The sequence below is a fragment of the Poecilia formosa genome, unplaced genomic scaffold (genome assembly GCF_000485575.1).
Source record: "Poecilia formosa unplaced genomic scaffold, Poecilia_formosa-5.1.2 Scaffold234, whole genome shotgun sequence".
Classification (NCBI taxonomy): domain Eukaryota; kingdom Metazoa; phylum Chordata; class Actinopteri; order Cyprinodontiformes; family Poeciliidae; genus Poecilia; species Poecilia formosa.
The window spans coordinates 155314-182428 of NW_006800173.1; the positions used below are offsets into that span (position 1 = coordinate 155314).

Below are 27115 nucleotides of genomic sequence, written 5' to 3' on the forward strand. Positions count from 1 at the left end.
ATTTGGTAGAGCTAAAGACAGGTAAATTTTCTGACATTACATAATGTTTTGCTTAAAGATTATGGAGATGGTGGGGTTTTCATCATATCAGGAAGGCATTTGTGTCCCTCTGCCAACACCCAGTGTTGTAAAAACAGCCTCTCTTTTCATCAAAGTACTTCCACAGATGGCTGAATGAAATACTCTCCCTTGTTGTTCCTGTTTATTCAGCGATGCTCATCCCCATAATGAAATAGCTTCATTACAGCAATTTGCACTCGTTCAGCATTCTGGGAAAACATGCAGATGCTCAGGTTGCAGCAGTAAGTGTTGAGAAAATGAACTTGTCTGCCTTTTTCTACAAACAACCATTGTTCAAATGACTGAGAAATGTCTATAATGTCCTTGACAAATACCACTTTTAGGCAACAGATGGTCATCTTTTGCACACATCTGCAGGTAAAGATGTGGTCCAAATTGACTGAAAGAGACTTAAAAGAAAAAAAAAGAAAAGCTCCAGAGATGATTGAAAGCATCATTTTCACTACTGTGCCAAACAGAGAAACAAAAATGTTGTAGATGAAAGAAAATTACACCTTGTTCAGTTTTGATCTCATCCATATCAGTCAATCTAATAGCATGCAGGGCCTAAAAACACCATGTCTTATACCACTTTACAATCACATTTAGTTAATACGATTTTATCAAAACCAAAACAGTGTGAAATTAAATCTCTAATCTTTTAGTCTTGGCAGAATGTCTTAAAGTATGCTTTTTAGGAGATGGAGGCAAATTGTGCTCAGTTATGTTTAAATCTACTATACCCCCAGCTCAGAAATATCTCATTAAGTCTCAAAATAGACAAATACAAGATGGCCACTGACTAAAAGTCAAGTAGAAACCTAAAGAAAACATGTTATTGGTCATAAATAAAATCCCAACCGATGATGGGAATGGAAGATTAAATCTGTTTTAGAAATTATTTACAAAGAAGATTGTTAAACTCTGTATTTAAAACATATTCACTGTTAACTGTGCTATCCCTTTTTATAGTAGATCAACATTGCTATCTCAAGTTTTAAATATTTGCACACATAAACTCATCTTAAACCATGTGTTCCAGCAGGCATTGTACGTTTCCTGCACATCTAAATGCATTGGATACCATTTACATGAGTATTTCTCACAGTGCATCTCTCTTCCTGTCACTGATCCAGTTTGTTTTTAAACTGTTCTGAATCACAGTAATTTGCGATCTTCTGACACTAATTAAAGTATTACTTTTCAACAGATTGTGTTTACAAATTAGGAAGCCATGCTTAATTGCTTTTTTTCCTTATCTGACTGCCAAATTTGGAAAGCAATCTTTTTTTTTTTTTAACCTTAGATAATTTGAGAAAGAATGCATGCTTTGCGTTTCTCTTTCCACTTCCTATCTTATAACTTTTCAAGAAAATAAAAGTAAAACTTGATGGGATGTTCCTCATCAAAGATGGATGTTACTGTGTTTTACTTGTGACCATGTGGGTGGTGGATATTTGTTTTACTCTTGGCTTTTGAACGTGATCCATTTGTGCTCAAGTGTCCTCCAACTGTCACCAGAGATGGAGGAGCGCTGGGGCGTTATCAGGGGGTGGTTTAATCCAGGCGGTGCAGTTAAGAGGGCCCCTGTCTCTTAATTGTTCACAGCTGGAGAAACTGGTGGATACAGTGATAGAATCTGGAACAGTAATGGAAAAGATGCAAGGCCAAAGATAGTTACAGTACATCACAAAGCTGGCCGCTATGTCTAAGATTTTGAAGTTAGAGCCCTGCTGATAATGGACACTTGTGGCTCAAACTGATAATATTTAAAGCCACAGTAGGCAACGTTTATAAAACTAGATTTTGTTAAAACTCTCTCTATGTCCTGACAGTAGAATATAAGACAGCGATTTGCAGAAATACACCACTCCAGACAGAAATAACCAGTTATGCTTATTTATGTGCTGTCGTTCACAGTCATTATCGTCAGTATTCTGAAACTGTACTAATGGCAGAGAACCATGTTAACATTACTGGAAAACTCACCTTTGTGAGTTCTTGGCAGGCTCCGCTGTGGGGGAGGAGCTATTGCTGACCTGCAGAGACCTGTAAGGTGTGCTGCTTCAAACTTTCAGGCTAAGGCCACAGTTTTCTCAAAACTCCTTGCTGCAGCTTTAAACACATTTTGTATTGTATCAGCTTTATCCGGCATCTTCTCGAGGTCTTTTGCTTTTGTTCTACTCCTTCCTGAATGGTATGATAGCTGCACATTCTTATGGTTATACTTTTATGTTTGTGTTTGTTTGAAGTTGTATCCAAAAATGGATCAGGAGTGTGTCGGTTCATAGTTAACCCTTCTGTTATCTTCTTTACTGATGTCAAGATGATAGAAATATAGTCATATGAACTGGTGATTTTTATTGTCTAAAGTGTTTAAAGAATACCTAAATTTTGACACTTTTTTATTGTTTTCCCTCTTCTCCAGTCTAGTGTTATTTTTGCATTGTTTGTCTCTGCAGACACTGGATTTGGGTTTTGTTTGCTGTCATATGTTTAGCATTTGTGTCCAGCACAAAGGCTTGTGGATGGGCCTGGGGCCTTTTGCAGTGTGGCAGATGGTGGATTATCCAAACAAGTGGACAAATTACCTTGGATTCCCCTCTGCGCCTGGGCACTGTCGAGAGGAGCAGAGAACCCAGCAGGCCGACCTGGCAGCAGTGGATGAGCTCGCTCCGAGGGCTGACCACACACTGCTCTGCTACACTTCTTGGCATATTGATGGTTTCTCTTTTCCTATTTCCCCATTTATTTAGAGTCGGTTTTCACTTGTTTTCTTCTGTTTGGCTCAAACCAATGTTTTGTTAGCACAAAGGATTTTTGTTTTGTAGAAATTCCTCATAATTCAAAGTGGACTGCACTGCAGAAGAGCTTCGTTTGATTGATTTGCTGCTTGCTAAGTAAAGCAGGGGACAACCAACTAATGGTGGCTCAGTCAGAATTTATTGCAGCTAAAACAATGGAAAGATAATTCATTGAAAGGAACAAACATAACTGTTCCATTAATTCTGCTGGACTTCACTTTCAGCAGAGAAGCTAATCTCATTTACCTCGAACAGCTCTAAGAAGTCATGTGTCACCTTACAGAAAACATTCAGGACGCCTAATCTATCCACGCCATACAGTAGGCCCTGATGCTGATAAATTGCACTTTTAGGTTGTGAATCCTAAGTCGTAATGGTGATCAAATGCCCCTTTCCTAATTGAATTGTCCTGCAGGCATTACACGCTCCCTGTTAGCATATCAGGACTAAAGCCGGGGGGAGGATGGAGATTCTCCTCAGCGGATAATGATTGTTATTAATGAAGCTTTCTAATGGAAGCCGACTGCCAATCAGAAGTAACCGTTTCAGGGAGGCAAAACCACCAGGATAGAACAATATCCATGATCCATATCTGCCTCATCATCTGTTACATCCAATTCTTTTTTCTTATTTGAGCTCTTGAAGTGTTCTGCATTTTCACCCTAATTTGCAGCTCCTCAATCAGAACTCGATCCCTCTTTCACAAGCTGCCAATGGAAAGGTCATTCAGCCAGCAGAGAATGCATTTGCTGGTGCCACATCATCCACCTTGTGTCCAGAAGAATTTACACAACAGCAGTGGAAAATGTCAGTGCACAGGGAGAATAGTGATAAGACACTCTCAGTGTTATGCTTGTGTAGCTCCCTGTGATTTTCACAACTTCTTGTAAATGAGCATGGTGGGCGATGAATCATGCCATTTTCCCTGCTTAATGATTACATGGTGAACATATCAAAACATGCAATAATGTTTCACAATAAAACACTTGTTTTTGTTAGTTGGCACATGTAAAGGAAAGAATGACCAGCTTAGGAGAATCTGAGCCAGAAGAAACTGGGCCCTCCTTTTCCTGACAGGATTTTGGTAGCTTCCTATGTCTCAGCAGGAAGTGCAAGAAGTCAGACTTCTTAGTCTTTCATCTCCACACCCACTAGACCAAAGCCTCTGTCTCCTCTGTAATGTTTGGTCGGTTCTGTCGTTTCCTCCAGACCTCACTCTCTCTGACTGGATCTATCTCGCATTTTACACTTGCAAAGCACATATAGATTTCTGTGAAAAAGTATGTTCCGCCTTTCACATTTATTCTGTTTTTGCCTTTATGTCACACTTAAACGTCTCAAGTCATAAAATAAACATTCAAGCTTAAACAAAAATTAAGTTTTAAAATAGTTTAATTTCAGAATGAAAAATGTCATCTTAACTAACCTGGATCTGATTGTGCCACACTTGGCAGCAACAACTGACATCAAATGTATGTGTTAACTTTCATTGAGTTTTTACATCAATAAGGAGGAGGAATGCTCTACTTCTCATAACTTTATCAGCTTAATTTAACGTTTATGAGGACGAGTGGCCTATTTAAGGTCATGCACAACATCTCAACAAGATTTAAGCGCAATCTTTGAAAAACCTTTATTTTATTTATTTATTTATTTTTAGCCATTTTCTAATGGCTAAAAATCTGGTAGAAAAAAAAAATCATAATTATACTGCCACAATCAAGTTTGGCTGTTGATATGATGTTTTGAGGGGATTTTTAACATTCTGAAGTGCTGTATTTGTTTTACACTTGATGTAACAAGATGCAAAAGTTCTACCTTTGTCTCGTTGGTCAAAGAGATATTTTCCCAAAAGTATTTTTTGCCAAACTCTCCAATCGATGCCATTGCTGCCCAGTTTTTTTCTTGTTACTGCATGCTAAACACTGATATCACTTGTGGCACTTGAGGTTGGTAATGCTTGAAATGTTATTTTGAGTTCTGTTGTGATCTCCTGGTGAGTCACCGTTGTGCTCCTGGAGTAAATTTGGTAAGCCAATTACTCTTGCAAAGCTCAGTCACTGTTTCATGTTGACTCAGTTTGTGGAGATTAGCTCTTGCTGTGGTTTTCTGAAGTCCCATAGCTTTGATGCCAAAAGCCAATGACTTTGCAATCTTTTCCATACTGATAAATGTGGAATAATTTAGTTTTCTCTCCTGTTCCGGAGGTAATGTTTTTTTAGATTGAGCCATTCTTTGTTGCTTTTCGAGATATTGTTTTTTGTGGATGATTTCTTGATTCTACAGGTCAGATTGCAATCCGGCATGGCGGTTTGTAAAATTAATTATATCCTTCTGTAACATTTGATTAATCACATCAATTTTCTAGGATATATGGCCAGGTAGGGTCCGATATTTTTTAACTTGATAAAATGATTATTTCCAGAACTCCATTTTGTATTCATTCAGGTTCAAATTTATTTCATCTGAAAAATTTTAATGTCACAAAACAAAAACCTGTGAGCAGGCAAATACTTATTCAGAGCACATTGTCCACATGAACAACGCAATAGACACTGAAGATGTGATCCAAACTCATAAATCATAAATCTCTCGCCCTGTCCTACGATGTTGGAAATTTGCTCCCACCACTTCTTCATCTGCCTAATTCTCTCTCTCCCCCTCAGAGACTCTTACTCAACATGTTTTATTCATCAGGGGAAAACAGAGAGCTTGAGTTAGAATTACATTTGTCAGAGGTTAAGAGCACAACTGTGCATAGCGGAGAGATTATGACTGTTCGACATTCAGCCACCTCACGAGTGTGGAATCTGGTGTGTGCGTGCTCCCCGAAGAAAACTGATGAGCCGCAGTCAGGAGGGAGGCAGCAGGTGCAAGAATGTGTTAGCGGCTCTGAGCGGGATGGGGTTTGTCAGCCCACACTTGGCACACTGTAGGGAGGCAGAGGGGAGGGTGTATCGTTGCCCTGGTTTGACGTCTCTATGGGCGTGCATGTGGTTGTCAGTTCTCGGTATGCTCCTTGTGTGCTTCTGTACATGTCCTTCAGTGCCTATGTGTAACTACAGGTCTCATATTTGTGTATAGGCCAGCTGACCTTTCTTTAATATGGACTTATGTAGGATGGTAGTCGCCCACACAGCTGGAGGAGGGGAGGAATCCAGAAGCTCCATGCCTGCTGGTTCTCAGCAGCTGAAAGCAAATATGCAACCTCATGAGGCCCTGACGTGGTATTAAGACCTCGGTAATAGAAGGTTATAGCCTCCGTGGTGAAGATTTTAGTGTTTGTGTGCGCCCAAGTGGTTGAGTTTATAAATAATTATTGTGGAAAAACAGGCGGTGTGGTATTTCTTTTATATACTGTGACGTAGAAAAGGAGATGGCCTAAATGAACTTTGGCATTCCTTTATGAAACATGCTGTGCAGCTGTTTACAACCTTACGATCAGTCGCCCCTTTGCTCTTGTGCCAGACAACGTCTCACTCTGCTTAACGGTCAGGCTCTTTTTGTTTTGCTTGCATCCTCATTTTGGTGAGGGGATTTTGGCGATGCAGCACACATTCCTGCTGAGGCTGGAGGATGCAGCCAAACCACAGGGAAGATGATTACACTCCTGAGGGAACCAGTTGATGAAGTAGCTGCATGTTCTCTTCCTAAAAAGGCATCCTTACCTCTTTTAAAGCCTTGTTTTAAAAATACTCTACCAGTCGGAATTGCCTTTACTTTCATCTCTATCTATAGCATAGCATAGTTGATACAATTTAGACAAGGAGTCTTTTATGTTTCTTTTCTCTGCCAGTAGCATGAAGCACAGCTTGGCACTCTCGTCAACCTTTTTCCACAATGGCAGTTATTTCTTATTGGATCCGGGAAGCAGATGAGGCAAAAATTACTCACTCAGCATCATCCGGTTTTATTTGGATGAGTGTTTCTGTTTTTTTTTACAGGATCAGGATGTTTTTCGGGGGGAATCGAACTATAAAACTCAGCTGCGGGCTGATGGACATTTGGCAGAGGTTCCTGGGCAACTAGTGGAGCTTCTGCTGTTGCTGGCAGAGTTGGTGAAGAAGCTCCTGTCACATGCTACAACCACATATCTGGGGTTCAGCCAGCAGAGGCATCGTAAACTCAAGCATGTGGCTTGGCACAACAGACACAGACCATCATTATAGAGCTCTGACTGGTTATAAAGGTGGATGAGGCAATTAATGGTTTCCTTTTTATGACACTTTTATAATCTGTTTATATATCTATACCTTAATTACAATTTTACTGTAGTTCTTTTTACAACGATCAGGCATAACATTATGACCATCCCATTTTTTTTGCCAGTACATCCCCGACCCATCCAGCTACAATAATTTTGTCTGTTGCATCCAACCACATGGGCCAACCCTCACTCTGTAACTGCATAAATGGACCTTGGTTTATTTATTTTTTCCTTACACCACTTGTCATAGATGCTGACTAGGACCACATGATATTTGAACAGGCTATGAACACATTACAGACATGCTATTGTGATATCATTGTTGAATGTAGTGATGATGTAGAGTATCTGTGGTGCTTTAAGAAATAAAAAGCAATCTTACTTTTTTTTAAAAAGATTTTTTTTTGGCTCTAGTGACCTTTATTTGATAGTTAATTGACAGGAAAGTTGGTAATGAGAGAAGGGGGAAGACATGCAGTAAAGGTCACCAAGGCCGGGAATCGAACCTGCGACAGCTGCGTCGAGGACTAAGGCCTCCATACATGGGTTGTGCTTAACTCCTGCGCCACCACAGCACACCCCAAGCAATCTTACTTTTAATCAATTGCATTTTTGTAACCATAAAATCTTAAATATGTCCATATTTTTTTGTGCTAGGTGTTAGTCATACACCTGATACAGATTTTTTGACATATGTGCTGCCAATCATCGTTCTGAGTTGTATGTCTGACTATGAAATTACAATGTTGCAGTTCAGTAAATTATTCTAATGTATTGCCACCTATTAATTCTTTATAACAAATTCACCTGTGGAGTCTACTTGTGAAAGTGGCCTATTTTTTTCACTAATTAAGTTACAAACATGAATGTATAGTTATTTCTTAATCATGTAGATCTTAAATTCAAATCATAATAGTTTTGAAACATGGTAAAATCATGTAATACATTCCACCCTCTTGTTGTTGTCAAAATGAAAAGATAATTAGCGATTCACTTCTCTTGTTGTGGTCATAATTTCATAACTAATATTTATAAACAGATATTTATATGCTGTGTCCAACAGCATATAATCAGCGAGACTACTTTAATTTAGGTGTGCTCACTTTTGCAAATTGGTGTGAGACTATAAAACAAATTTGAGTTGTAACAAAGGAAATTTAGAGGCGCTGTAGTGTAAAAAGTCTGTTATCCCAAACCAAAGAGACCCCTGAGATGTCTGAGCACACTGCAGTTGTACAGACAAATGGCAAACCCAATGCTGAAATGAGATTTCTGTTTCAGTTACACCACATTTCCTGCAGGGATTTTGCCAGTGCAGCCGTCAAAATTAGACATACGAATTCCAGTGTCTTTTTTTTTTTTTTTTTTTTCCCTACGTTGCAGAACAGCAGCACTTCTCCAGCCTAATGTCAGAGGAGTAATCCGGAAATCTGTTAACTTACACCTACACAATGTTACTCAAGGGCCTATAAACGGTTCCCACTCCAGCAGTTTATGAACTACGGTGTATATATGGGTAGCAGTCATTGCTCATTAGTGGGAGAACTAGCTTAGTCAAGATTTACATTACAACTTTTGTCTTTACAAGCGCTAATTTTCTGCCATGTACCCTTAAGACTAATTTGCGTTCAGTGTTATTAGGCGTTTCTTTTGTTTCTTTCATTCATTATCAACATAAGCTTGATTTCTTAAGGGAAGCTTTAAGTAAGTGTAAACAAAACAAATCTGAGTAAAATATGAATGTGATGTTGCTTAGATTGATGCTTAGCTGATGTCTGAGTTTTGTTTTGTGCTTTGGTTTCTTTGTGTTATCAACTTATCGTTTAACTTTCCTTCACAAACTTGATCTCAAGTGGCCACATAACATAAATTGACAATATTACAAAAATGAATTCTTGTCATTTCAATGGAAATAACATCCTCTGGGTTCCTTGTTTCTCTTCCTTTTTATTAGTTAGCTGTCGTATTGTCTTGTTTACTCCTCAGGGGCAGGTGCTCAGCACTATTGATGTGCAAGCTCGCCCCATGAATTTTAAAGCCCTTTTGATTAACAGTAAGCTGTGTGGGAGCTAATGAAATTTTAAAAAATGCATACCTCAAAAAAAATTATGCATCATTCCACAGAGCTTCATCAAATATTGACCCAAAAACCAGTGTGGGATTTAGAATTTTGATTTCAATGTGGTGTGACATGAACAACAAATAAGTTATGAAAGAAATGGAATCTCAACTCTCAAAGAATGTTATAACATAATGTCACTGACAAAAGTGTTTAATAAAAAATATAATTCACATCAGATCCACAAAATCCCACAACTTAGTTGCTCAAAAATGTTTATTACACCAGATCAATAAAAGAAAAGATTTTCATATTTTAAAAAAGTACATCCATGTTTTGTACAACATATAATCTCAATACTTGGTTGCAGCTCCTTATTTATTATTTTACATATTTGGAGCATGGCATACTTAATAGAGAATCCGTCCACATTTGTTAATAAGCTTTGCCTCACAATCCTCTCTAAAAGTCACATTTGGGCAACTTTTTCACAGTTTTTCCTCCCATTGAACTTTCCGTGTAACTTACAAGTTTCCTGGACAACTTCACAGCCATGACTCTAAAGTCAGGGACATACAATGTATGAATTAAAAATCTTTTTTAAATATTAAAGAAGCAGAATTAATAGTTTTCATTAGCTATAAGTCACATTCTTTAATACAAAAGAAAAAAAAAATAACTGTACCACTATGTGTAATGAATCTACTTAGTGTATGGGTTTTACTTTTCATTTTTTTAAGTTATTTTAATATATTGAGATCCATCTGCATATCTGTGCTAACTTTTCAATTTCAGCTGCATTAATTTTCACTGTACACGCAAACTGAGATCCATCTCTTCTTCTTTGAAAAGAATTGCCCATTTCATTCATCCAAAGTAAAATGGGTAGAATCCTCTTTTGGTGTGCAGCATTACAGCCAGATTATATTTTCTGTGCCTGCAGCCCATCTGCCCATCACTCTGAATCAGGCTGGACCGAGCTGAAAGGTCTGACTGGAGTTTATCAGAAGTTTCTCTCTGGGCTATCTGACAGCTGATGTAATAGAAACTGAAGAGAGCAGAAAGCAACATGGCAACACACACACCAGCTTGGGTTTGGGGGATTCCTGTGCCGCTCACTTTGTACAGGTGGACACAGACAGGGATCAGAAACAGCAGACTTTGTTTAGACAGAGAGGTCATTGGGTGAAGTGTATCATTTTAATCCTTCTTTAACTAAGGCTTTCATGTTGAACTCAGGTTCGAGTAAAGGGCATGTAGCCATTTTTATCACCACATTTACAGACAGCACTGACAAAGGTGCTTAAAAATCCCCCAGAATATATTTTGTATTTTTAAAGTAGCATAATCTCAAACTAAAATCAATATAGGAAACTAACTTTTAATTTGAGTATATGTTTTTTGTCAGTAGAAAAGAAAGTCGGAAAACCACGAGTGGAAAAATTGTTGTTGCTTCCAGCAATCCCTTTATAATAAGTTTAACTGAAACATTTTTCAAGTCGTGCCATTTTTTTTAGGTTTCTTATAGTTCTAGAAACTTCTAACTAGTAACCAATGACTTTCAGTTTCCCTTGCACATAAGTGACTCAGAGGCTTTGCTTTAACCTTGTGAATGTTATAGGAGAACACAAAGTGCTGTTCTCTCTGGAGAGAGGTTTTGAACAAATCATTAACAGCAATTGCACCACCTGTAATTTTATGTAAAACACTATTTATTAACTTTGGATTTTTCCCAACTGAATAAATGTCAAACATTTGGAGTTTCCCCAACTTATTCAATGTGAGATTAATATATTCACTAGTGATACCAGCAAATGTAGCTCAGCACTGTATTTTAATTAATCTATGGTTGATTGCCATATCTTACACTTGTGTTAATCTATTTAGCCTTTTGCTTACATGGGAATGACATTAGGGAACATTAGGCATGAAAATCTAATAAAACCTTCCCAGAAAATGGATTTGGAGCCACTTGTCTGGCTGTTTTTGCCACGCTTTTGGTTGAGGCTCAGCAACAATAGAATTATGTATGAAATCGCATCTGTATTAAGGTAACATTTGTTTCCCTGATTGTAGATCATTTGGCTAAATAGATATGAACCAGCAGTTGTGAGTTTTAACTCCAAAGTTATGCTGAAGCTCATAAAAACCTGTGAATGGTTGCGATGTAATGCCACCCTTTTACAAGCTTTCCTCCTCTCTGAGCTCTCTTCAAGCTTCTTTTTGTATAATTTTTCTGGTTGTTGGTGTTGTGTTTTATGTGTTTAGAAGCAGGGTGACCGGGATCAGATCACACTCAGCCATGTAAACACTGTTAGCGGCTTACTGGCGTAATCCAGCTCAATGTTATTTACTCTCTCTACGTATAATCATGCAGGGAGCACTGACCAGGAGAAAGGATTCGTCTGAAGGTCAAAGCAACACACACAAGCAAAAGAACATGGTCATCGCTTGTGTAACTGTTTGCATTGCCAAAGCTTTTCTGATGCACACTTCCCTGAGGACATGCCCGTCCTCTAGACTGGATGGGATGGTAAACAGGTCCCGGCGGTGCTTCAGCAAAAGTAACCATCCAGGATAAAGGGAACAAATCAATACCAAGCATTGCCCTGTTCTCCCTCCCTTTCAGCCTCAAGCTCCAAAGCATTTCTCTTTTCTTGACATTGAGAAGATTAATGTTTCAGTATTTAACCAATTAAAATTGTTTAACTGCTTTTGCTGCATCTTTATTACAATGTGTAGTTGATATGACTGCTAATGAGCCTCAGCCTTGATGTTGGAACAACATGCTTTGTTTTTTTTTTTTAAGTGATATTGGTATGTATTTGCAGTTCAGGCTTGCCTGACTATTAGTAAAAAATTAGGTTGTGCAGAGTTCAGTTTGTTCAAGGCTAGCACAAGAAACGATGAATGCTGTCGACCTTTGTTTTGAACCCAGTTTGTGTGTAAAATATGTGTGTTGCGTCTCAGTGTGCATCAGTCTGTGCTAATGAGAGACAACTCGGCAAGACTGTTAGCTACGCTCAGTTCGCAAGTGGCACAACTTCATTTCCCTGATTTATTCAGTTGCAGCTTCTTTTCGTTTTGGTCTGGCAAGAGATTAGCGCAGGGGTGGCCAAGTCCAGTCCTCGAGAGCCACCATCCTGCAAGTTTCAGATGCATCCCTGCTTCAACACACCTGAATCAAATGACTGGCTCGTTATCAGGCCTCTGTAGAGCTGATCCCAATCTGTTGAAGGAAGGATACTTCTAAAACTTGCAGGATGGTGGCTCTCGAGGACTGGACTTGGCCACCCCTGGATTAGCGGATTATCACATAAAAGAAAAAAATAAAGCATAAAGGGACTTAAGAGCTCATATTCTTTCTAGGAGATTTTTCCACCACTTAAAGTATTAGAATTAGCATTACAATCAAGATATCCCAGTTTTAAACAAACATGTTACATAACAGTAGTGGTAATGTAATGCATACAAGAAATTAACTGAAGAAAAAATAACTGGGGGACACTCGCTTCAAAACATAAACTGTCCAATAATTTTCAGTCCAATGTAATGTAGTTTGATGGATATTTTGAGTTTAAATATACTGAATTGCAATACTAATGTGTGCAAAGCAAGAGGAATGAAAAAGAAGATTTAGGAAGATGTGTGGTTGCAATCGATGATGTCATTGCAATATTAAGCAACAATGTTATCCTCTCCTGTCATCATGGAGCCCTAGACTGAATAATGCCAAATGCAGTTTGAAGACACTTAGTAGTCAGACATCTGGGTTTGTATGACAATAAGTCACCATAAAGAGAGGTGTATTGTATTATAAATATTAAGACTTAGCTTACTAGCTAGTAATCAAGGTCTACCACTAATAGAGAGCCTTGAGAAGCATTTATTCATCAATTATGTCAAGGCCACTAAATTATGCACTGCTTACATCCAGAAAGATAATTTAAAAACAACCCAAACTCAGCTGAAAGGCCTGGTTCTGAAAGTCTCTGGCACAATATGGGATGTTATTCTGATTCAGATTTGTGACTCTTGTTGACAACTTTGGCAATTGCAGTTTGTTGTAAGGATTGTATATCAAAGTCCTATGAAGATGTCACACTTGGCTTATTCTAGAAGTTGACATGGTTACTTCCCACTAGCTGCTCTTGGCAACATCCAGTTACAAAATAAAAAAATTAAAAAAAACAGACTGTCTATAACTCAGTAACTTGAGGCAAAATATGAATAAATGCAACCACTTCATCTACATCACCCTTATTCAGCCCACGTCTTTATTTGAACACACTTGGCTTCCACTTTTCTTTGTTTCCTCGTCTCATCCCAGCAGAGAAGAGTGGAGTGAGCAGTCTTGACACCCCTGGGGGAATGTGAGCTGGTTGAAGGTTGAGGCAGGAAGAGGTGCGAGTGGGTCTTTGCTGACTGTTGCTGGAGGCCTATCACCATTAATGGGCTATTGACCCCCATTGGTGCCGAGGCATAAAGTGGCTATTCATCATAGGCATGTCCACGTGTCATCAGCCTCCTCTGCGACCACCCAACCAGATTAGGCATGATGACAACAGACGCCTACTGAATCCAATGCTTTGCCTATTTCCTTTACGCTCTGCCTGTTTCCTTTCTTCCTCTCTTGCACCCTGCTTATCTCCTCTCTTCTTCGCCTCTGCCTTCCGAAACCAATCACGTTGTAGGGTTCTCTTTACACTAGCTATACACAACCTGAACTCTGGGTGCACTCTCCTCTAATCCGCCGCCAGTCTTATCTCGGCGCTGGAACAATAGCGACAGAACGAGCGTGGCTCAGATTCGCAGCCTGCAGGAAAATCGCTCCACTCTTGGAAGGCTCTGAGGCACTCCGAATCCAACAGCATCATCCAAGCAGCCTGTCACTGCCTCACATTGAGACATTCTCTGTGTGTGTCGAGCAAATATGCCAGCTTCTTTGTGCCTGACTGTCATCCAAAAGGAGTTTTTACCGCTGCAATGCAATTGAAGGCAACAACAAATAATTCATCATATGTGTTGATGCTGGTCTAATGCTCGACATCGGTTTGTTCGTTGCAGAGCTGCGTTAGCTTGCTGCGAGGGCGATTCCTGTGATTCATGTAGGGAGATGGGCATCTTTCCAATTCGCTGTACCAATTCATCTCCTATTAATGAGCTTTCACCTCAGTCCTAAGGAGGCGTAATTGCAGTTACGCTTTGCAAAGGATCAATGCCACCATCCATGCATCCACCCTGCAGTGAGAACGCATTTGCATAGTTGAGGCATTGCTAATGTCACACAATGAGGCAGGATCAAATCCGAGAGTCGCTTTATGGTGTTGCGCCATCTCTCTTTGTAAACAGTAAATCCAGTTAATCCCTCATTACTGCCAGACTTTCTCAATTAGTAATCTTTTAAGAATGGCAAGGAAATGAAGTCTTTTGTTTCTTTGTTTGTCTTTTATTTCTTGACCTCTTGCTGTCTCTCTTCAGCTTATTCTTTTATGTCTTGATGCAAGCACCATGATTCTCTGGCAGGATCTGTCTGCCATAATCAACTCAACACCTTGGTCCAATCTTAAAATTTCCCATTGCTGATGGGATGATGCCTGCAAATGTCCTCATACCTTTCAACGTTTTTGGTCATTTTGTCACACAACAACCACAAAGTTAAAGATATTTGTGATAGACCAACACAATATAGTGTATAAGGATTAAGGATTTAGTTTTCAGTATTTTTAAATACACATTTAATAAGTGTGCAAAAGAGTTCTTACATGTGTATTCATTTCTCTTAAGTCAGTTGTTTGTTCTCCAGCTTTGCAGACTTAAGGAGACTCCAATTTATGCCCATTCTTCTTGGTAAAATAGTTTAACCTCAGACAGACTGGATAACGAGCAAATCTAAACATTTTTTTGTGTGTGTGTGTCATGCCACAGATTCCTAATAACAACTTTGGACTGTGACTTAAAACATTCTGAATATGTGTTGATGTGTACCATTACATTGTAGCTTTGGCTTCATGCTTGGGTTCATTGACCAGTATCAGCTCTTTTACAGCTTGAGGTTTTCTTCTGAGATTCCCCTGCATCTTTAAATGAACTCTAACAAGCTTCTCTGTTTTTGAGCAGTCACGACTGTGTAACACCACAACCGTGATGATGTGCTTAGGATGATTCGCTGTGTTAGTTTTCTGTTGCACATTGTTTTCTGTTTAAAGGATAAAAAGTAACTTATCGATTTCATCTCACCAGAGTACAGTCATCCACATAAGCTTGGAGCAAACTGCAAACATGACTCTTTGGTATTTCTGTAATGACGGCTTTCTTCTTGCCACACTTTCATGTGGAGTGTATGATGAAGCTATCCTGTTGATAGTCTCCCTCCTGACTGGTTGATTTCTTTTGTCTTTACTTTTAAGCAATCTGTGTTGATTAGAATTCCCCATCTGTTTTCCATCAATCCCGCCAACTTCCTTAATCAGCCTATTTGTTTATTTTTTTCCTCTGTGGCAAGCTGATAACACCTGCCTGTTTCTTCTCAAATTTTCTCCTCCCTTACTTTATGTACTCTGTCCTGGTTTCTTTTTTAATACATCTCTGACGTCTCTTCACAGAGCTCTCTGCCTTCTCTCTCTCCGTCTCCGTTTGTTTGTCTGGTTGACTTCCGTCATCACCCGCCTCCGTCTTGTTTTCTGCTTTCATTGTGTTGTCTCTTTGGGGTTACGCTCTGCCCCAATGGGGGGATGAATCTATGTATGTGTCATTGTGTTGGTGAACACAGTGTTCAGATTCTATTCCCTTCGGCCGTCTACTGAAGCAAAAAACAAATCTAATACACATCAGTGCAGGCATTAAGATACTGTTTAGCCAAATTTCTTAGTTGATAAAGGTGACCTGGCTCTGTAGATCCTGCTGCAAGTTGTGTCACTCTGTATCATCAGCCCAAATGGCAGCAGAGCCTACAGGAGAAGCAGAAGGACATTTCTACAAAGGCTTGAACCCAAAATAATGGAGGACCAAAATATGTTGTTTTTTTTTTTTTCCCTGGGCAAAACATGAAGCGAATTGGTTTGACTCTTTGCTTACAGTCTTCCTATAATGTACCTATATATACATGTACATATACTTACACACATGTGACAAACAGATGCTTCAGTGTGCAGCCACCGCAGGCTTGGCGCGCTCAGTCAAGACAAAGGAAGAGACGCTTTATTGCTGTTTTCGTTTGGACCACAGGAGGCTGACAAAGACATAGCAACCCACGAAAACGCATCCTCCTTTAAAGATGGATAAATGAGCTGTGTTTACTGAAAAAACCAACAGACTGGCTGGAGTATTTTAATACCATAAATTATATCTAAATAAGCCAGTATTGATGTTAATTAATTAATTATTATTATTATTTTTTTGTCTGTCTTCTAATCCCTTAAAACACAAAGAGGCGTAAAAATGAGAGCAACATTTGAACACAAACACTGAGGGACTTTTTTGTATGAAAAGCTCGAGACAAGAGCATCTTTCAGCTTTACTCACCAAGCTCACTTTGCAGTAAGGCCGCCACGGGTCAAGAAGCAAGCACCTTTGCTTGTCAGCCCACTCTCTAACTGACACTCAGTATTTGTGGACGACCGCTGATCAAGCAGAAAAAAAAAGGAAAAAAAGTCTCTGCTTCCATCTCAAGATGAACTCTGTTCACTCAAAGCTCCAGGAAAACCTCAATGTCATGTCGCTGCTTTTTCTTCACGGGCAGACTTCTTCACATAGATCCACATACTTAGACTTATCTCTTTCACATCGACCATATTGTTTCAGCAGCAGACATGCAACATGTACGCATTTGAAGGCGATGTAGAGTGAATGAAGTCTAGCTTTTCTCTGTTTTTCCATTAACCTCATTAATGTTTTACCTTCCTGAAAAGATAACATTTTCTAAAGAAAAACTCAGTGGGTGAAGCAGGAGGGAAAGTCCATCAAAGTTTAAGTGATTTTTGCCCATTGTATTCCAGGTGTGTGAAGTCAATTACATTTAATCCTTTACCACACGCAAGAGATGCCCTCAATCAAACCCAGATATTCCCCACGCCTCTGAAAGCCGGTTCTTTCCATTTCGGCGGGTGCAGGTGGGCGGCAGTGAAGTCCAACGGCAGATAAACGCATTTTCTCTTCACATGTCAGAAGCTTCGGCCGTACAATCAAAGAGCATTTATCCAGTTGTTTTCCACTTTCTTGCAAACGCAATCAGTTTGTTAGAAAACAATGACAATCAAGATAAGAGTGGTCTGGCCGATGGGGACCCCGAGGTCTGGTCAGCTCTTTGTGTGCAGCAGGATGCTGCTGCCAGGTTGGTTGCTGGTAATGTTGCTTGATTTAATCCAGAGCTCCTTGCCTGTCCATGCTCTGCAGTTATAATAAACTCTGATCCCTCCTTCGTAAAAGGTAGAATACCAGCTTCATCTAAAATGTTCTGAACTAAATCAAGATAACTGCAGGAAAAATATGAACTTTATCTAAAGTTTAATTGCTTCTTAAAATACTTTAAGCAACAACCTGTTATTTTAAATAATGATTGACCCTGGTGTTTCTTATTCTCTCATAAGTGCATGTTATATATACAGTGCATGAGTGACAATAAGGAAATAAATCAGACTTGTGCTGCTTTAAGCTATGAATAGAGGAGATGTGAGAGGTTATAAAAAGAGAGGGGAAACGCAGCATCTGGAAAGGAACTTCAGGACATCCGGGGAGAGGAAAGGTAGGAGGAGCAGCAAGGGAGAGGGCGTGGCTGCCTGACCTCTGATCCCCAACAGAGGATAGAAACCTAAGACAGAAGACAGACTGCAGCTGTGTTCCAACATGCAACCCCACGGTCATGTCAATCACCATAATTTCCCTGGACAGATGCGTCCCCGCCCAGGAGATAGACAGAAAATGACAGGAGGAGGGAAGGACTGGATGTAGAAGGGAAACGGGGTCAAGAGGGCGGCTATCTCCAAACAAAAAGTTCTTGATTAGAGCCAGTTCTCTGCGGCATTTCATCAAATCGTACTTAACTACAGAGAGAGACTCGCCCCAGCTGTTATCACTCATCACATCAATAGTAAAACTTTTTCTTTTTTCCATTTGCTTCTTTTACTCTCTTCTAGAGATATCAGTTTCCTTGCAAGCGAAATAAAATCTAAAAATGATATAAGCAATATTTACTTTAGTCATTCAATTCAAAAACTGAAACTCAAGTTACCGTATATGGCTTCACTACGCACATGCTTACTTTCATTTTCCTTTAAATGAAAGTATAAATGTTCGGTTGTTGCTATTCTCCATTTGAGTGTAAGCTATAATTGCGTTTTGCACTTGCAGGTGACTATTATCAGGATGTGTATCAAAGCTTACTAATGGAAAATTGAGTGGAAGGAAAAGGTATTGTCGGAAATTATTATATCATTCAGAGAAATATGAAGCAAACTATTTAATAGCTTTAGGTACATTTTCAAGGCAATGAGCAACGCCAGACTGTATTTCAAAAGCTTCTACACTTTAGGAAACAGTAAAGAGGAACACAATTTAAGTTGTTTAAGGTACAGTGAGAGGTTTCCACAGTCAGTAAAAATCTTTGGAGCCATGTCATTTCCTGATGTTGATCCAAAGTGTTTTATAAAGTTCAAAGTCAGTATAGATGTCTACCAGAGCACTCCATGCTCCGCTCGACGTACGAGCTCTGTGGAGATCCTGGTTTTATTTTTCTGCAGGATTTGGCTCCTGACCTCACATCCAAAAGTACCGATAGCTGATTTAATAATCCTAAATAAGTATTTTGCACAGCACATGGGACATACTTTTCAGTAAGTGGATATTTCTACATTGGAAAATAAATTTTCCTGGTGTAATGGAACACTTCAATTTTCTGAGGTACTCAGCTTTGTTTTCTCATTATTCACGATCGTCATAATTAGCAGAAATGAACACTTATTTCTTCGCTCCGTGTAAAATGTCTGTGTTTCACCTTTTTAATTAAATTATGAAAATGACTTTTTCTCCCAATTTTTTGTAGCTGTATTTTTGCTGTTTACATCAAAGACTGCAGGTTTGCCTGGCTTACATTGTGCAACGAGCCTCGCCTCGTTCTGCCTCACCGCAGCCACCACCATCACCAGTAGCGGCTAGCTCCATTAGGCTCAACGCATTGCTCATTTTTCCGCAAGAGCTCCCTTGGGCTAAAAGGCAATTATGCAGTAGTGTGGCATAATATTTCATTCTTTTCACATTGCCTTGCGCTATGATTGTGCTGGTCTCTAACAGCTTCATGTGGCCTTGGAGGAAGGGTGCCGCCTCCTAACAACTTTATGTGAGTAAAGGAAGACTGGAGAGGGAGAGGGAAGCGGGGGGGGGCTCTCAAGGGCACAAGGCTTCATTAGCAGTCAGGTCTTTTTTACCTACTTGCATGGAGAAGGAAAGGGGCTGGGCATGAGTCTTAGTTTTGGTTTGATGCGGTTAAGTATATTTACAACGTGAATAAAAAAGGAAAGTATAGACTCAAGGTTGAATCATGATCTTGCTTTTACTTTCATTATTTACATGAAAAAAAGTTATATTCAAGTGTTTTTGAAAAGCTGCTTTCCGTTTCTCAGGGAAGCACTTTTACACCGTCTTTGAGGTGTCTGAGATAAGCATATCTGCTCCATGAAAGTAAATATTTCAGACAGTTGAGCATCCCACACATCCTTTCAGGGAACTGTATCTTTCTGATAATTTTACACATTTGCAGTTTAAATAAAGGACACTCCAAGAGGCATAACCACAGATAAGACAGAGATCTTGAAACTGATTCGTGTTTTAAAAATCTAGGTGTAAAATATATTATTTTGTGAAGATTACAAAAAATGAAAAAGCTGTTATGTGCACATTTTCGCCAACCCTCATTGTAGATAAAAATCTCCTCATGTTGACACAGCAGCTATTTTTGTGTCTATTTTTTCTCTTGCCCTCAAATTTCATCTTCCCTCTAAATCTCCGATTTGGCACAAATTGATCCCTCTGAGAGGTTACTCTGGAAAGTGCTGGGCCAAAATTAAAAATGATTTTCATTTTCCAGTGGAGAGGTGGAATTATTATGAGAGAAATTTTGGCTCTTTTTTTTTCTTTTGCATGTACATAACATGTTGCAGAGATTATTTTGCCTCAAACATTTTCTCAGTTTTTCACATAGAACCACAAACCTCAATTGTTTGGTTTTTACATTTAAACACAGCAGTGTGCCATGCATTTGCATATCTCAAAGTTGAACATACATTTTTAAATCTTCCCTCAAATTCTTATTTTAAACCTTAAATTATAATTGTATCTAAATGTTCCCAGTCCAGTTCATGGTGTACATTTGGGATTGTAGTCCTCCTTGAAGGTGAACTTTGTCTGCAGCTTCAAATCTTGTGAACCCTCTACCAAGTTTTCTTTTATGATTACCCTATATTTTGCTCCATCTTTGCATTCCTACTTTCTTTTTCAAAAAGCACCCCACAGCATGATGCTGCCAACATCATGTTTCAACAAGGGTAATAGGCAAATGTTCTACTTTTTTCATCTGACCAGATAACCTTCTACTAAATATGTATTATTATAATTATTCAGATCTTATAATTTTGCTTCAGAACCTAAACCTGCTTCAAACTTCTCCACCCATATCTTAACGCAGCTGGTTTCACTGGAGTTTATTTATGTATGTGTATTTACGTATGTGCTGATGGAGGAAGGATAAAATGTTTAAAGTTTACTGTTTGAGAATTTCAGTAAAGAGTGACATAATTTATTCCCAGACTTTCATAAACATCTCTACCTGGAGGTGGTAATAACACAGGACGGAGCTGTGAGTATATTTTTAGTATATTTATGTGCACCTGAGAGCATTAGAACCTCCTGCATTATATATTGCAATATCTTGAAAAGTTATGTTATGCTTTGGCTGCAGTTTGACTAACAAGAAGATATTAGTGTGTCACGTTGAGTTATGTTAGCATATTGTTTATTTACCTTTTTTTATGTCTCATTTTTAACCGTTCCATAACAAGTAAAAAAAAAAAAAACAGATGAATGCAGTAAACAAAACAAAATTTATAAAGATAATGGGGGAAAAAAAACATTAGATGAACAATATTTAGATACCCGTCAATGGCAAGAACACAAAGTATTGACTGAAAAAAGTGCAGGTGAAAGCATAAGCTTTTTTATACATGCAGCATATTTTTGTTTGGTTCTGAAGCAGCTTGCTCATTGGGACTTTGACCTCTTCCGTTCATTCATCTTTTCTTATTTGGTGTAATAGTACATGCATTGAAACTTAACTTTATCTTGAAACTTTTTTTTAAAGGAAACTTCTCAGTAATGATGGAAATTTTCTTCTGATTGCAGAGATCAGATCTGGCGGTCGATGCTCTAAGGATGGGTCTGTCAGGCAGCTGCCCCTTTACGACACGCCATATGAGCCGACAGAAAACGGCGGCGACTCCGACCCCGAGCGCGTACGCTGCCCCAGGGAGAGCCGACTCCCCCAGGATGACGAGCGGCCCCCGGAAGAATACGACCAACCATGGGAGTGGAAGAAGGAGAGGATTTCCAAAGCCTTTGCAGGTATAAGCCTGAACTTCACTGTTCCCAGTCATTTTGAATATTAATCAGTAGGCGCAGTTGAAACTGCTCTGTGGTGTACTTCTGTCAATAGAGGGATGCATGTGCTCCTTTGGTCCTAACTTAAACTTCAGCTCAGTTCTAAATTCTGTTCTGTTTCTTGAGCAATGTTGCTTTTCCTCTCTGAACTTAAGACTGTACGTCTTACAGTTCATCTCTGTTTATTTTGCAGATATTTCTTTATAGATAGGTCAAATGTATGACTCAAGTAATTCTCTTCTGCTTTACTAACTCGTCTTTTGCTTTTCCAGCTCCGACCAATTTTGTGATGGGCTTCTGCCAGGTTCTGATGGTTCTGCTGCTGCTTTTCCCTCTTAGTTTATACTTCTTTTATGTTTTTTTTCCCTTTCCTGCTAGATTCATTTTGCAGGTGTCCGGGCTAATGTTTGCTGTTTTGATCCATCGCCTTCCATTTCAAACTGAGTTGATACCTAAGCTGCTCAGCGAGGGCGCTGGTTGGTTTGCAGATGCATGTAGGTGCAGGTAGTGACTGTAGTCTGAGAGCTTGAGCATGGCTAACACAGCCATAACATCAAACAGGGCTGTTCCTTTAAAGACTGTGCCTTTGGAAGACATATATATACTTCAAATTACAAAAAACTATTGAACTCGAGTTAGAGAAAAAAATCTGCTACCTTGAATATTTTTTTATCACCCATTTTCTCTTTATACATATTTTTTTTCTTTTTTTTTATTCTCGAACAGCTCTGCTTTGTTATGACTGCATTAGCTACGAGGGCTCTGTAAGTGGAACTGCATCAGATCCCCCTGGAAGAAAGGACTCCACTTCTTCTAAATCCCTCACAGGTACCACTGGAAATGGACTGAGAAGTGTATTTCTTTCTGTTTATAAAGTATGTTCTTTTTAGACACTAATGCCTTGGGGATCCTTAAGATCTTACTAGGATTGCTGTTAAGTCTGCCCACCAAAAGCCTTCTTTGTCGAAGGTTAATTAGTCAAGTTTTCATCCCTATTTGGGTTTAAAATGCCATCTTATCGAAATCGACCCACAATAATCAATGATGTAAAATGTGGCCTAATTCGAATGACATTATCAGGATGCTGCATGGGGTTTGAAGTGGACTCAAAAAGGCAAATGATTGGGAAAAAATCCTTCAAATTAGCCCTTCATAGACACAAGTGTAGCGAGTGCAATTAACATTTGCTGGTGCTCAGAAGAAGAGGTGGTGGGGTGATGGGTGTTCAGGCTGAAACTCTTCTGCAGCTACAAGAGCGCAGCCGAAAGAAAACAATTAACACAGCAGTTAGAGAAACACTGACATGCTCTATCGTAGCGCTGCAGGTACAGAAAACACAGCATATTGTTTCCTTTCTACAGCCGACTGACTACACAAGCTCAGATAATTCAGAATACACAGAAACAAAATGTATTCTGGCTGTTATGTCTGAAGATTAAAAACAACACACACTGAACATCATCTTTGCCATTTACAAAATGAAAAAAAAAAACTATTCTAATTTATTAAATTGTTGTATCAATCAGCTTTTGTATAAAATTAATTGGGTTTTCTCTATGTAATGCGAAAATGATTTGTTAAATTTATATTCCAGACTTGGAAGTGTTTGAAGACACTGACGTAACTTAATCATTAATCAAGTAATACTTTATTTTGACAACTACTAATTACTTAAACACTCTCTTCAAGAATATGCAAATTCGCTGTAGTGTTTTTGTAATTTTCCAACATTTGTGCTTAAGACATTCACTGCTTGAAAGATTGGGTGACATACTTACCATGCATCACAACATACCACATTTATCATTAAAACCAAATCCTTCAGACATTCTCACTCACCCCTGGTCAGGGGGGCTCAATGAGCCTGCATGTGTCGTCAGTATTTCCATATTCGCAACATAATTTTGAAATAATTTCTCCTCATCATGTTTAACAGTGTTTTCAAGGTTAATTAGACCTGGAAGAAGTTATAAAAACCTCTCTGCAGGGGTGCACTTTCTTCCTCATCCCCTGATGATCAGGAAAACATGTACATAAATTCTAAGGACAAAATGTTTTTTACACATAAAAAACATATTGTCACTATGTCATAATATGTTTGAATTCTACTTAAGTTTGATTAACAAGCTAAGTCATGAATCTCATTTATGGAGGAAGAAGAATAGGCTGAGGGGAGTGTTTAGCGCATGATGAGAGTACCGGTCTGTAACAGCCACTGTACGTAAAGATAGTACCACTTGTGAACTCGCTCAGCCCGAAAACACAGCAAAACATATTTAGAAAAATCTTAGCTGGTTTGAAGATTTTTAGAAAACAGTCGACAACAGACTTTTATTTTCCTGTAAGTCGTTTTGACCTGAAAAAATTGCCATGTAACCATCTATTCGCCTGTCATACTCCAAAGTTTTGCTTGTCTTTTGTTTGCTTCTTTGATGCCCTCACATTGCTCTGTCTCTGTTTGAGATTAATAGTTAATCCCTTTCTTTCTCCCCCTCAATATTTTTCTGTGAAGCGGTACTCAGACGAGATTGTTTAGGGTTCTGTTCACTAACACATTCCTGTTTCAGCTCTCCCCTCAGAAACAGTACCCCCTGTTTTGATGATGATTTATTTAGTTCTAATGGAATTTCAGATGGTTGGCTTGGAATGAAGTACGTTGGTAGTTAAGTTGTCTCTTTAAAGAGGAATGCAGTTCTGCTTTGATTATTGCACTGGTTCATACAGAGGTCCTGCAGTCAGACAAAAAAAAAGTTTGAAAAACCGAGAAGCATCTTAGACACAAGCTTTGCCAAACCAACTTGTTTGCTTTCTCAGGTGTCAGCGTAGACCAGCCTTGGATCTAGACATCAAGAAGCTTACACAAACACTCCTACCTTTTGAAGTGTAAGCTGGTGTGTGTCTGATCTCTGCAACCAGCGTAACTCTGATGTTATTCCATTGAGCTCTGTGGTATAGAAATGTGCTTCTGAGAACCAGTTCCACCTACTTTATTTGTCTTAACATCTTCTGACACTTGCATTTTCAGGGATCTGAAATAATTCAGGTATAGGAATTTCTAGGCTGTGCCAATCTGTCAACTGGTTTCTGTTAGTAGAAGAGCACATAAACCCATCAAATTTTACATGATGATGTAAAGTAGCTTAGATGTACTATATTAAAATGACAGATCCTATGGCAGAAATATCAGTGCATCAAAAGTCAGGAAGAAGTTTAAAAAAATGCCAGAGAAATTCGTTCCAATAACAACTTTGCTTTGCTCTTTAGAGGAAAGTATTGATGTATTTAACCCACCTTTGCTTGCAGAAAGCCACATACTATTACTCTTACAACTCCATAATTGTTTGGTACTTGTACTTACTTGTCTCAACATTGGGAGTTGTTGCCAAAAAAAATGGATCAAAGAAAAGTATTGCAGTCTTCAACATGGTTTATTTTCATGATTTTTAAGCATTTTATTTCTCTCCAATTTGGTGGCAAAAAAGTTTCATGTTTTAGGTTGATATGCAGAGAATACTTGAACTGTGACAGATCTCATATGCATCAGTGCATATGACTGTTGGGGAGCTTGATTGTAGTTGGATAGTGCAATGCCCATTATCGTTTCTTGAGTAGGATGGTCACTGCCACTGTGATTAGAGGTCCTCCAGATTACTAGGACGGCTATCTTCCACTGATTTTTATCTGGTTTCTGGTGATCCTTTTTTCTTGATTTCCTGGTCTTTTGGTTTCCATAGAATTATTTTAATATTTACTGTGTACTATTAAACATTTTTGGGGGGTTTGTGTAACTAGAAGTTTTCAGTAATGATTAAAACAATAACAGTCTGACTATACTTTATGCTAAAGATTCACCGATGAGTATTTTGGAGGTCAATTCCCAATCTCCATTTTTTGCAAAGCCTTGTCCAAAATCAATTATTATTTTACAGAAAGACTCAAGAATCAAGTCCAACTATAGCTTTATGTACTTTTAGGGAGCTGGAAGGGAAACTTTCTGTAGTAATATGTCTGTTGTTGGTGAAGCCCTTCATGACGTTACTCTGTCAGTGATTAATGTTCAGCCCTCTTGTTTCATAAGCGTGCAAACATTTACAGTTTATATGCTAATAAATTTGATGAAAACAAAAGCTTCTTTGAAAAAATAGTGGTGATTAATCAACATTTGCAGCCTTAAAATCACTTTTGAAGTTGGGTGTGAAACAACAAACCCCTACCTACAGTCTGCCTCTATGGCATAACACAGCAGCACAATCACTTTCAGAGACTATTTATCTTTATCAGCAGTAGAAGAAGAGAAGCAGAGTAATGTGCCACGCGGCAGCCCTTTTTTTCGTACCTTTCACTCGCATACTTGCCTCTTCACGACACTTGGTCTGCTGTTATTATTCACCACTGGACTATCTCCTGACAGGTATGCAATGGAATGTAAATTTCCTGCCTTGTTAGGGTATTGGGAGGCTGTGTACTTGGAGTTTGGTTAATCACTCATCCTCAGTCGTCTGCCTCTGAAAACACGCACTCGCCACAACCCCTTCCTGCCTTCCTCCTGGCAGCTCAGAGGGTGATGGATGAGTCTGGAGGTGAAGTATATGGATACCCAGCAGAATTTCACCATCTACACTAATGCTCCAAAGTTTGGTATCATAATAAAACCCCAAAAGAAAACTAATGTATGCAATTTTAAAAAAAAGAATCCATTTTACAGTCAGCTAAAATTTATTTACTAACCTTTTCAATGGAAGAAATTGCATAAATAGGATAAAATCTCATTCAATTCCTCAGAGAGCTTCACAAATTGGCTCTAGTGAGGAGTGGGAGGTCCTGATGCCCATCTGTGTAAGAGGACAAGTATCTGAGAGTGTGTAAACAATGACTCAGTGGTCCTCAACCGGCAGCTGCACTAAATTTGATCTGCCAAACTGGGGATGCACTGATCCTTTTTTTTTTTCACATCCAAAACCGAAATAGACATCTGAGGTTTAGAAATGACTGATCCGATAGAAAAAAATTGTAATTAATTAACTTTAGTGTTTCTTTTTTTTAACACAGAAATAAATGTATGGAATTATAAATTTATTTCATAGTGCTGCACCAGCACAGCAAACTTAAACACAACAGTAGCGTCAGAATCTCAGTCAAACATGTAAAAACAGCACAACTTTAATGTATCCATTCAATGCAATTAGGATCATAACAGCTAATACAAAATAAATAATAAAGAAATTGAAACTGACAAAAGTAATAGATTGACTACTTTGGTCAAACTGCAACAAATCTTCTTTCAAATGGTTCAGAAAGAGCAATTAGGAATTCTAAATATAAGGTAAACTAAACATTAAA

The 27115-nt window shown here is 38.8% G+C and overlaps 1 protein-coding gene across 4 annotated transcripts in view; it reads left to right on the top strand.

The window, feature by feature from the left end:
* The window catches only part of shf (Src homology 2 domain containing F), a 100886-nt gene that overhangs the window by 45427 nt on the left and 28344 nt on the right, over positions 1 to 27115 (top strand). For 3 of the 4 annotated variants that reach the window (XM_016680161.1, XM_007568966.1, XM_007568968.1), the window contains exon 3: positions 21521 to 21739. In XM_016680161.1, the coding sequence (XP_016535647.1) occupies positions 21521 to 21739 (219 nt within the window). Of the gene's footprint in view, positions 1 to 21520; positions 21740 to 22501; positions 22604 to 27115 lie in introns of all 4 variants that reach the window. The other variant, XM_007568967.2, reaches the window with a different exon arrangement.